The 12,660-nt window shown below is 40.6% G+C and overlaps 1 protein-coding gene across 1 annotated transcript; it reads left to right on the top strand.

Annotated features, from left to right (window-relative positions):
- Positions 1-2,562: 2,562 nt before the first annotated feature.
- On the top strand, positions 2,563-4,660 carry LOC102310476 (cystatin-B). The gene is made up of 3 exons (XM_005912273.3): positions 2,563-3,245; positions 3,324-3,425; positions 4,220-4,660. Exons 1-3 carry the CDS (start codon positions 3,105-3,107, stop codon positions 4,346-4,348), a joined length of 372 nt encoding a protein of 123 aa, XP_005912335.1. The 5' UTR covers positions 2,563-3,104; the 3' UTR covers positions 4,349-4,660.
- Positions 4,661-12,660: the final 8,000 nt, after the last annotated feature.

The raw sequence follows: 12,660 nt of genomic DNA, 5'->3' as shown, positions 1-12,660 counted from the left end.
AAAAGAGAGAGAGGATTGTGGTCTTTGCTGTCTGTAGCAACAGATTGGCCGTATAGCGTACAAACCTGCTGTGGAGGCCAGAATCTATTTTATTGTAAACACTGGATTAGACAGTCGCGCCGACCCCATGTGTTTTGATCGACTTCATTATACGTAAAGCGTCCTTCTCCGCTAATTAGGATATTCCACACACATGGAGAGATAGATAAATACATGTCCATAAATGTAACTAAATGATTATACATGAGGGTCCAGCACTTGATATCGGGGAGAGAAACAGGTAACTGGGGTCCACAACAGCATCAATACAAGGTTCATTTCCTAAAAAGGGAGAATGTAACTAAACTTGACATCATTCTTTTATCGATTCAGTGAATACTATTAACATTCTATTACATGTATGTGATTATTACAGATGTAATTCATATTTCAGAGTAGTAATTGTAAATTACTTCGTGTAATCAAGATGAGAGACCACGGCTATAAAAGCGAAGGTGGATTTGGGAAGTCTGTCGCAGCCATGTCCTGTCCGTATACGCGAGCCACCCATTGCGGAAGGTGCAAGATTGATAAGGAGAGTTTTCAGAATTCAGCGTATATTGCGGGACTAGACAGGATCCTTTAGCTCAGCGCGACAGTGTGCTCATAGAGAGATATCGATTTTCCCGTGAGGGTATTATTTACTTAACCAACTTGTTGACGAGGGGGTGCAGGACCACCACCTGTCTTTTTTTGCTCTGCCCTTTTCTTGGTTGCTGTTATGACAAACAAACAGATTATTTCAGGGTCTCTTTCCAAGAGACTAAAAGCAATATAAGTGATAAATATTACCATTCTGTAGAATATTCTTATATTTCACTTTTACTTGTTCCCATGTTCTAGTGGGTCCTGTTGTGGCTCTAATGTGAAAGGGGATATAATATAAAATCATAATTTAACATTACAAATCAGAAATCAGAAAGGGTTTTATTGCCAAATGTTGAGCAGGTTTACAACATTAGGAAATTGCTGCGGTGCTTCAGTGCAAACATACTGTCATAAATTCGCTTAAATAGACATGAAAATAAAAAAGTAAGAATAAGAATTAAAAGTGCTAGTAGATAGATATATACATGATACATGAGTGCAGGTGGTGATCAGTGCCAAACATGGAATGATGCAGTGAACACAGCGTAGGGTCATGTGTTAGTGGCGGGACAGTCATAGGTTATTGTTCATGTGTCCAACAGCAGAGGGGAAGAAACTGTTCTTATGGCGAGAGGTTCTGGTGCGAATGGACCGGAGCCTCCTGCCTGAGGGGAGCAGGTCAAACAGACTGTGTCCAGGGTGAGAAGGGTCAGCTGAGATCCGAGCTGCACGCCCCAGTGTCCTGGAGGTGTACAGGTCCTGCAGAGATGGGAGTCTGCAGCCAATCACCTTCTCAGCAGAGCGCACAACACGCTGCAGTCTCTGTTTGTCCCTGATAGTGGCTCCAGCGTACCACACGGTGATGGAGGAGGTGAGGATGGACTCGATGATTGCGGTGTAGAATTGCATCATCGTCCGTGTTGGCAGGTTGAATTTCTTCAGCTGCCTCAGGAAGTACATCCTCTGCTGGGCTTTCTTATGACGGAGGTGATGGTGGGCTCCCACTTCAGGTCCTGGGTGATGGTGGTACCCAGGAAGCGGAATGAGTCCACAGAGGTGATGAGGGTGTCAGTCAGGATGAGGGGTGGGCTGTGTGCTTCTTGAAGTCCACAATAATCTCACTGTCTTCTGGGCATTCAGCACCTACGCTACTGTGTGTGGCTGCCAGAGGGGCCGATGGCGCGATATGGCAGCCTGGCTTCTGTCAGCTGCCCCAGGGCAGCTGTGGCTACAACTCGTAGCTGCCTCCACCAGTGTGTGAATGTGAGAGTGACTGAATAGTGGCATTGTAAAGCGCTTTGGGTGCCTTGAAAAGCGCTATATAAACTCCATCCATTATTATTGTTATTATTAAATTACTTACGAGTTTAATTTGTCAGCAACTTTCTGCCAGCCCTCTCTCCTTGCTTTTGCAGCCTTTGCAGTGTTCCCTTGCGTTTTAATTAAACTCTGAAACTCCTGAAATCCCGCACTCATGAGTTCTTGCTCTGCTGCCGGAAAATACCGAGCACGCCCCTTCGACATTTTCGCCGACCAATCAGAGGGTTGCCGATCAATGTTTCTACTATCGATGCGTAGCCCCTTTTACGACACCCAGTAATCTCACATTACTTCATCCAGCTATACTAATCGTCAACAGCAGGTGTGTTCGGGGAACCGGAATAGCGAGCTCAGAGTTAGCGCGATGATTTGGTCTGGGATGTAGTAAGCGACGTACGAAGAACGGGCCCCAGGGCTGGTGTCCTGCAAGATTTAAATATCATCCTGGATCAACACACCTGAAACAAATGAATAGTTCATTACCAGGCTTCTGGAGAACGTCAAGACATGTTGAGGAGGTAATTCAGCCATTTAAATCAGCTGTGATGGATCAAGGACACATCAAAAACCTGCAGGACACCGGCAGGACACCGGCCCTTAAGGCCTGGAGTTTGACACCTGTGCACTAGAGGTAGTTGGATCAATACCAACTCTAGTATTGGTATCTGATCGATACTAGCTCATTAGAATCAATACTTTGTTTCTATCTCCTTAAGCTCAGTTGGTATAATTGTATTAAATAAATACAATTTTTGGAGATTTGGAAAGGCTGAGGTTCAGGTATCAGAAGTAGGATAACCGGAAAGGAAGAGCTAAAAGCAATACTCAGGCTGTGATTCATGTGTGATCCTTTCCAATATTTCAATCACAGCTCACACCCTGTATTTTCACTTCCCGGCAGACTCAAGAGTATTTTGTCATACGCCCCGACAAACCCACACATGCGGTAAAAATGTGGGCAAAAGGTATTCTTTTCTTGTGCTAGTCTGAGTGTGCTTGTTTTGTTTTTGATTTTTACCACCCCCCTTGTTCTTGAGCTGATGGTACGGTTCAAAATGCGAAGTCATATGACTGGCTGTTGTGTTATTTGGTTTTTTACATGATCGTTTACAAATACTGTACCAACAAACACCCATCTTCCTCTGCGCTGGTCCACAATGCAGAGACTTGTGAATTGGCGTGTGTTTATTAGCTTTTTGGTCATTTTTTACCAACAAAATGTTGTCGAAGTGGAAATGTGCGGAGGGCTGACCGAGGTGGAGCAGGCTGATGAAGCAGTTCAGAAGATCTGTGATGCAGTGAGTAGAAACGGGAGATTTTTACACTCACACACAGGGCCTGTCATTCATATTGATTTTGCTGTCATTGTTATTCAGATGAAGCCTCTCGCAGAGCAGAAAACCGGGAGAAACTTCGAGGTTTTCACTGCAGAGAACTACAAAACACAGGTCGTAGCTGGGACCAACTACTTCATTAAGGTAATGTTTGTAATGCAAGCAGTGAGCAGTGGCAACACTGCAAAGCTCTGAGGTCTTGCATGCAATAAAATATAATTAAAAAGAGCATTGATTTATAATGTGATCTGTCAGGTGAAAACTAAAGCAATGATCAGTGGGGGTTTTTCAGTTACTATCTCTTCACATATGTAGTGATTTTAAAAGACCGTGTGTGCAAACCTTTAACTGTTATTGATTTTCTAGCTTCATAGCTGAGGCTTTCAATCATTGTTTCCACACAAATTTCACAAATTCCACACAAAGTGCACCTCACACTCCTGGTGTGGCACAGGACGAGCATTTCCGGTTTTTCCAGTTCTTGTGAATGATCGCTTGTCACACACAACGCACACTAGGGGCGGGGGTGTCGAACTGCAGGCCTCGAGGGCTGGTGTCCTGCAGGTTTTAGATATCACCCTGTTTCAACATACCTGAATCAAATGATTAGTTCATTACCAGGCTTCTGGAGAACTTCAGGACATGTTGAGGAGGTAATTTAGACCCTCGAGGCCTAGAGTTCAACACCTGTGCACTAGGGCTTAAATAAAGAAGCATAAGCACATATTTACTTCATAAACTCTGTCAGCCATGAACAGAGCTCAACAAATGTTCTGTTTGTGAACACTAAAACAATCAGGCACTCTATATATGAAGATGTGGATTCTCCTTTTCCATGCATGTTGTTTGGCCCACAGCTGTGGCTTACATTGATAAAATAAAATGATCAGGATTACTTCTATGTGCACATCAAGCATCTCCTTTAACTTTCCTTGCAGGTCTATGTGGGAGGAAACGAATATGTTCACCTCCGTGTTTATGAGAAACTCCCGGCTTATGGAGGAACGCTTGAGCTGACTGATCTGCAGCACCCCAAGACTCAGAATGACAGTATTGAGTACTTCTAATGGGACAATGAACCAGTGAAAGCATCAGTGCCTACAGCCTGTCCTCTCAATGTAATCCATTAATAACTTGCCTCTTCATGAGGGGAAAGCTTTCCTTGTTTACATATAACATACTACAGATAATGGAAGGCAAAGGGAATCAGTTAAATACGAGGTGGGTGGGAAAAAAATATAGCCGATTATTCAAATCACAGCAGAAAAATAGTCCTTTCATGTTTGTGTGTGTTGTTTTTTTGTTTTTTTTGGAAGACTTATTTCTGGAATGTTTTACAAAAATTAAAAACTCTGCAATTTGCAGACTTTGTATATTAATGTGGTTCAAGTCTGCTTACTTATCAAAGAGGAGTGAAACGAGTGTGACTGTGTATGTGGGACCCATATGTGAACAGAGTGTATTTAAAGTGTAATTTCATGAGACTGCAACACCAGACTGCAGATGAGCTGCATACAGGGCTGGTTGGGACAAAAAAATCGGCCTGGGCATTTTGACTAGAGACCGGCCCACCATTATAGGAAAAATCATAAAGCCTTTGAATGAAAACACATGTTGTGACAGTGATGTACACGGTTTTGATGGTATATATGTCATCTATCAATCGTTTGTTGTAAGATTCAAAGATATTATTTTAAAAGCGAGACATTAATTATCAATGGAATAAGAAGAAAAGTATTTCGTTTGTGCCCCCCTCTCCCTGTTAATAGTCCTGAGACACTAACCCTGCACCCGACTGGACAAAACTTTGCTGAGAACCCGACACCCTGCACAGTAAAGCTGGTCAGCTAACTAAAAAAGGATCCTGGTAAAAGTGAAACGATAAACAACACACAAGCGAATAAAACCGGCGCAGATCAGGCCTGATCATTTGATGCCCGTTTCATGATTGAATAGCGGGGTTCAAGGCAGTTAGTGATGGGACGTTCTGTATCGAGGCTTCGGAGCGTGTGTCGAGTAATGGAGGGGGCGTTTCCGCGAAGCGCGTATCGAGGCTTGCTTCATTTATGGGAGGAGCTGAAAATGATGACGTCCGAAGCCTCGCTGCCCGGCTGTACCACGTGACTGGTTCATGAAGTGGTTCGAACTTTGCCGCGAGATATGACAGCGATATAAACCCCTCAGACTTCATTCAAAAATGTGGGTGTTTGATGGAGAGTTGCGGTTAGTGAGAGTTTGGAGACACGTTTGGAGGTTTATGAGAGTGAGGAGAGAAAGTCAGGAGAGAATGGAGCCAGCTAAGAAGAGGAAGATGTCCTCCCCTGTGTGGGAACATTTTGATCTTATTCCTCCCAACAAGGTATGTAAATTTCTACAGAAGATGTATTTTCATAGATACTGATGGTGCAATACAATTTATGTTGAGCTGTCTTGACTTTTGTACAAGGTGAAGTGTTTGCTATGTGCCAGGGAGCTGGGATATAACAACAACAACAACTCATCCATGCTTAGGCACTACAGAGCTTTGCATGAGAATAAGGGGAACACCGATTGTGGAGCAAGACCAGGTGAGCCATCAAATGCAATGATAATATAGATGCAGTAATGTTACTAAATGATATAACAATATTATACAACTGTTATAAGTTACGTGTGTGATATTTATATTTGTGCTTTATCTTTATTGTCTTTCCTCAGGAGAACAATCTCAAATAGATGAAGACCTGGTCAGCATGGTGATTGAGGACTCCCAGCCATTTAGCATTGTGGAGGACAAAGGATTCAAAAGATTTGTTAAATCATTAAATCCTAGCTATGTTCTCCCCACTAAAAAGGTCATAAAAGCAGTGAAAATTTAGTTTTTACAGAATAAAATGTGAACAGGCAGGACTGAGGCTCAAAGCCTCAGTGTGTAGCTGTCCATACCTCAACGTTACAAAAGCACAACTACTGTCCACACCCCAACCACACCTCACCTCACAGTAAATGATCATTTCCATTTCAAGCATTTCCAAATAATCATTTCCCATACTGCCACTATAAATATACACAGTATACTGCCATCACTACAATATACATGTTTTACACACTCCTTTTGTTGTTGACATTTACAGGCTGTGTGCAAAATGCCACACTCTTCAAATTCATGCCAGCTATTATTTTTACGTCCAGTAGGTGTCCTGCTAGAGCAAATGAAGCTTCATGAAGCTTCGCGTTGGGGTGAACCAATTGGATGAAAAGCTTCAGTGCTTCATGGGGCTTCATCTGCCCATCACTAGAGGCAGGTGTGCCGCTCCAGCAGACGAGGAACAGGACACCGTGGAACACAGACCAACAGGCAGGAGAACACACAGGGCTTAAATACACACACCAGTAATCAGGGGATGAGAGACAGGAGGGCAACACACCTGGGAGAAATCAGAGCTGACGGGACAGGGGAAACGTAAACTGAACACACTCACATGAGACGGGGACCTTCAGAATAAAACAGGAAACTCAGACACAGAGAACCAGACAAGACACTAAACTAAACAGACAGATTCAGAAGCAGACAGTGTGACGCCATAGACAGACAGAGGGAACACGGAAGTGGGACCAGGGCAGGCACAGAACAGAAACCTAACAAATGGCAAATCATAATGGAATACATAATCAGAATAAACAAAAGCATAAAGAAACACAAAACACTGAGTCGGCAGACTCAGGACCATGACATAATCATTCAGTGATTTAAAGAATATGAACTTTTAATATTCATTTTTCTAATTTACATTTTAAACATTTTCAGCTATTTTCCAACTTCTTCTGTGTGAACATCAGCTTTCAAAAGTTCTGCACTTTGGTTTTCAGGCTAAAAAGTCTGTATTTTACAACTCATTCAACATTTTTAGCTTAATATTCATTAATTATTTCATTTCAGTGCATACATTCAGATTCACACTGCAGTTTCTTCAGAAAATGCACTTTCTACTTGGAATATGTTTCAGTAAACAGTTAAGAGAATTATTTGAACCAAAAACTTCAAATTTGGATTCATCTCTCCATAACAGCTGTGGCCACTGATATTCAGTGCAGTTCTTGTGTAACTTGACAAATCTCAGCCTTGCTTAAAAATGATAGAGTAGTTGGACCGACTGTGTCAGGCTTTTTCTGGATATTTTTTTTTCATTTCTGAAGAACATGACTTTCAGATACAGTTAATCTGTTATAGGCTGTTCTTTTTTGTTTTGTTGTGTTGTTTGTGTTCTTTAGGTCTGCCACTTTATTTCTGTCCTTCACTTGTTGTTCAGTTTCCTAATCTTTTTAATAACTGCAGATCATACCAAGTTATACCAGCATCTTGGCTAACAGCTCATTAGAAATCACCTTCTGGTGCAAAAATACTATTTTATATTTGTCAAACGGTGCTTTTCTTGTCATTTTTCATACATTTAACAAAAGAAATGGGAACAATTTTTTTTTTTTTATTTCTGGAACAAGCTGCAAGTAACAAAGTACCTACAGATAAATTAACTAGTTCCTCTCTTGGGTTAGGTGGGTTTTTTTTTATGATGATTAATATGTCAGCGTTAATTGCCCTAACAAACCAAACCATTCCTCTGAAACTGCTCAGGCACAAGGACTTGTCTGAAAATTTGTGGAAAAAACAGCCAGAGTTCAAAGAAAAACTTTAAAAGAAGGAAGACTTGAAGTAAGTCTGGAAGCAAAATATAAAGAAATGAGGATAGTCTGAGACTTTTGCACAGTACTGTACTTCTACATAACAGGTAACCAAGCGTTGACCAGCATGGGTGTAATTTGCTTCATATTAAAAAGCCTGAGCTGTGAACAGGAACACTTTCCCCTCACACACAATTCAGTCAATGCCTGATTCATCTCTGAGTCAAACTGGGCCGGTTTGAACATTTTCTGTAACCAGACAGTGGTCATTCTTTCTCTCTCCCTGCTTTTCATTCTTGTTATCCATGTCTGAGACTGAGAGCTCGTTAGAGAACTTTTTCCACCCCGTGCCCGTCCACTCCAATGAACCCACTGTGTTTGGAAACATTCAGCCCAGCAGAGGGGAGCAATGGGGAAAAAGCTCTGAAGAATTTGGCTTTGGCTACAGCAGTTTGTCACTTAAATGTCATACAGTATATTAACCTGTGTGTGTGTGTGTGTGTGTGTGTGTGTGTGTTCAATCCTATAGCCGCAACACTCCATGAGATTTTTCCTGCCCCAGCCTCTCAAATTCTTGTTATATGAAGTTGGAAACCAGACAATAACAATAATATTATCCAGTATACTCCTTTCATGTTTTTTTAAGACATGTTTCTGGAGTGTTTTACAAAAATTAAAGTTTCTCCAATCATGCACTTTTCCCCCTTCAGCTAAAAAATTTGCAGACCTGTCATATTGATTTGGTTCAGGTTTGATTGCTTATCAAACATATTTTACATTCTTGTAGCAATAACCATGTGAGACTGAACTGTAAGTACTTTCCCCCCACATCCCATGTTCTTTAATGTTGGAGAGTTTATTGTAGCATCATTTGGAGAGTTATATTTCATTTAGCATGGTATCCTTTTCTGAAAGTGACCTAAAATAAAGCACAGTTCAGTCTGACCTGAGTCGAGAGTCCCTTATTGATTAAATTCAACTTTTTCGATTTTTAAGAGATGACAGAATTTCATTCCTCATCTCAAAACAATCAAAATGTATTATTTTTTCTCCTGTGCTGAAACATTTCTGCCCTGAAGGGAGTTGTCCAGTGCAGCACTGCCTCCATCCACAGGGCACAAAGGGAATATTTATTGTAAGAATGGTGCCGTCCATCCAGTGGAGCTCTGCAGGCTTTCAGTGGCTAAAAGTACACATGAAAGGTGGTCAATAGGTTGTCAGCAGTATTTTATTAGCAGACTTTACCATTAGTCAGTGTTTGTTTGATCTTGTGACTGACACTTCTCTTTGTTAATCATGTGCAATTTGATTTTTGTTGTTTGTTTTCTTTTTCAATTTACTGAGTGAGGCATCGTACTTAATAAATCAATGGATATGGAGGATTAAGTAATTTATTAATTAATAATTTATTTAATTCTTATTTTCATGTGGGTGACTCTACTGGTCCTGCAAAGAGTCTATGTCATACTTTATGTCATAAAGTACATGTTACTGATTATTAAAGAAAATAAAGAAAGTGTTTATGGACTGAGTTACTTGTGAGATCCACTGTTGAACACCTTACTGAAGATCTTCAGTGTTCAGCAAGTACAAGTTTCCTCTGATTTGACTGCAGGTTCATGTGGGAGGATGCAGCTACCTTCATCTGAGGGTCTGTAAGAAGCTTCCATGTTATGGAGGAGAAGCCGTAGTTACTGGTGTGGAAGACCATCATGACAAAGATCCCATCCAGCCTTTTTCTTTTTCCCTTTTCTTTTCTTTTCTTTTCTTTTCTTTTCTTTTCTTTTCTTTTCTTTTCTTTTCTTTTCTTTTCTTTTCTTTCCTTTTGTTTTCTTTTGTTTTCTTTTCTTTTCTTTTCTTTTCTTTTCTTTCCTTTCCTTTTTTTTCTTTTCTTTTCTTTTTGCCTGTCCCGTTTTGGTTCTTTAGCCATCAGAATTATTGTCTGAAGGCCAAGACAGATGCCCAACAGATTTATGTTACCAAGTGGATCATCACGGCCTTGCCATATTGGTCTATTTGATTGACCTTCGTTATTACTATTTATTTATTTATTTTATTTTATTTTCAGTTGTTACAGATGGGACAGGCATGACTTCAGGATAGGAAAGGGAGAAATAAAGAAAGAGAGCGAGGGAAAGAGGGACAGTGAGAAAGGGCACTTAAAAAAAAATCACTTGGATCACCTGTTGAGAAAAGAAAAAAAGAGAGCAACAGAATAAACACAACACCGTCGCAATAATCTAGCTTAGTGTAGATAACAGTAAATACTAAATATTGAATGTTATCGTGCAGCACGCAAGACCGACAGCGCCAAGAAAGGTGTAATTTGTGTCTGTGAACAGAAAGTTCACTTTGGTAGCACTGTGAAGTGTTACCGAAGTACAGAGACAAAGTAACTGAACCTTCAGATGTTTTTACTCTCACAACCATCAAACAAATCTACTCAATTATCATTTTTCCACATGTGTTTTAATGTATGTCGGTCTTTTCATGTTCCATTTAAAACCTGATAACATTTAACTGTCAGTATTCTTAAAATGTCACTAGATGGCACTGTCATTTTATTTTTCACGTTTTGTTTGGGGATGTGTTAATGACAGACATTAAAATACTCTGGTCAACCAACCAGCAGTCTGCCTGCTGTGTCGTATGAAATGCGTGGAAGGAGAGGAACCGACTGTCTGTTACATATAGATAAAAAACAAAGCTCTGACGTGACCTCGGTTCAGCCAGCCTGACGGTCAGAGAAACAGAAACGTGCTGGATTGTGGATCTCTGAGCTGCACATCAAAGATGCACATATGCACAGATCAAGTCTCAAAAGTGCCTCATATACACGTTGATGCGAAGCGCCGCCAGAGCAAACGTTTCCACTTCATTTGCAGAGGTGTTTTTATTTTGGATTGTGTATTTATTGTTTGCAGTGTATATATATTAGTTTGCAGCTCTTTGCACACATTAATAAAAGGTTCAACTAACTGGTCAAATAAAGTCTGTGCGGTTTAGTTGTTCCACTCATATTAAACCGAATGATGGTGTGGCGGCCTGTTCTAGTGTGAACTAAGAGAGGGTTTGAATGTAAGAGAGGGGGGAGGAAAAGGAGACCTAAAATGTAACCCCCTGCACCTCGACTGAGGAGGTGAGTTACATTAGTGCTTCCTCTTTATTAAAAAGCGGTTCGAGTGAATTAGAAGTCTGTTGTTTTTTGTTTTTTTTGGGGGGGGGGGTTATCTACTCATTAGTCATGCTAGGCATCCATCTGAACTCTATCAAAATAAAGGTGTATTTTAACTCATTTTAATTTTTTCTAATATCAGGGATATAGGACTATACAAAGTAGCTTGTGACATTTAAAACGACAGCACACTTAATGTGTCTTTCTTCACCTCATCACTTTTTTCTGTGTGTTTGTTTTTCCGCTGATGCCTTTCAAACAAAATTAGCCATGATATTTTCCCCCTCTGACAATTAATATCAGTTAACCCCGCCCCCTTTCAGATCTATTCAACAAAAGAAAAGGAGAAAAAACCCGTCATTAACGCTGTACATTACTTGTCAGACCGGTTTCATTTTCATACTTTGTAAATATCTATGTTGTATGGAGCTTGAACTAAAATGTAAATATGTTTACTGTATTTGTAATAATTATAATCCATTCGCTGTATAGCATAGATGTGTCATGCAGATATCCTAATTCTCTGCATGGTAATCTTGCACCATTGAGCTGTTAGTGAATGAGACAACAATAAAAGTGCAAAACGTGCATTAGCAGATGAAGTGCTGCCTGCTTATTTCCTGCTTTGTGTGAGCTTCTGCTGTAGTTTATTATGTGCTTTTAATCCCAAGAAACCACCCTTTTACTGTGGCGCACGATAACATCTTCTGATGTTTGGTGTCATCTTCCTGTGAACAGGTGGATTCACAGCAGTCGCTGAACACTGTAAAGACTCTAGAATAATTATGGAGGAACAACATTTAAAGGACTAACACAGACAAAGAATTAATCATACAATGAAGTAATGTCATTTTTAAGTGTTTATTTATAAACAGGATAAAACCATTCAAGTATGGAGTGACAAATAAAACAGCAACCTCTGATCTGCTAATTGGGAAACAGAGGATGTCAGTGTATCTTTTAGTGCTAGTTGTCCAAATTGAGTGAGATGACTTTACATTTGAATAGATTTGATTACAAGTTATATTTGGCTTTAATTGAATGCAGTTCAATTTGATTTAAATCAAGCCAATTCACAACAACATTTTTCTCAATATGCTAAAATTCCCACCGAGACTAGAAAAGATTATTCTAAAACTGGTAAAAATACAATTCTCTTCATGCACAAAATCCCACCCAGTCCCACAACCCAGGATGAATATTCCTTGTGTGTTCTTGAGCTGGACAGAAATTCCTCTTGCTGAGCGGGCTCCACGCCAGCCTCGTGCCAGGCAGACGAGGAGCCTCCTGTCCCAGTCTCGTCCGTCCACTGGGCCCATCACATCCCAGCCCAGTTCGCATTCTGCATTGGAGTCCATCGCTCGATACCACCGCGGCTCCCCTCACGCATCACCTGTAAGTTAAAACAAATAGGAGCCAGAACCATCATCCCGGAAGCTTCAATTAAGATTATAACACATGAGTGATTGTCTCTAAAAGTGGGCTCCTGCACGCTTTCAGACATTTTTCCATCACAACTTATGGATGATGAATGATTTGATTAAA

The sequence above is a fragment of the Haplochromis burtoni genome, unplaced genomic scaffold, assembly GCF_018398535.1.
Source record: "Haplochromis burtoni strain Fernald_Lab_line unplaced genomic scaffold, NCSU_Asbu1 Contig_1, whole genome shotgun sequence".
NCBI classification, from domain to species: Eukaryota; Metazoa; Chordata; class Actinopteri; order Cichliformes; family Cichlidae; genus Haplochromis; species Haplochromis burtoni.
Note: the sequence above shows the minus strand (reverse complement) of the source record. Positions and strands in the feature narration are given on the sequence as shown.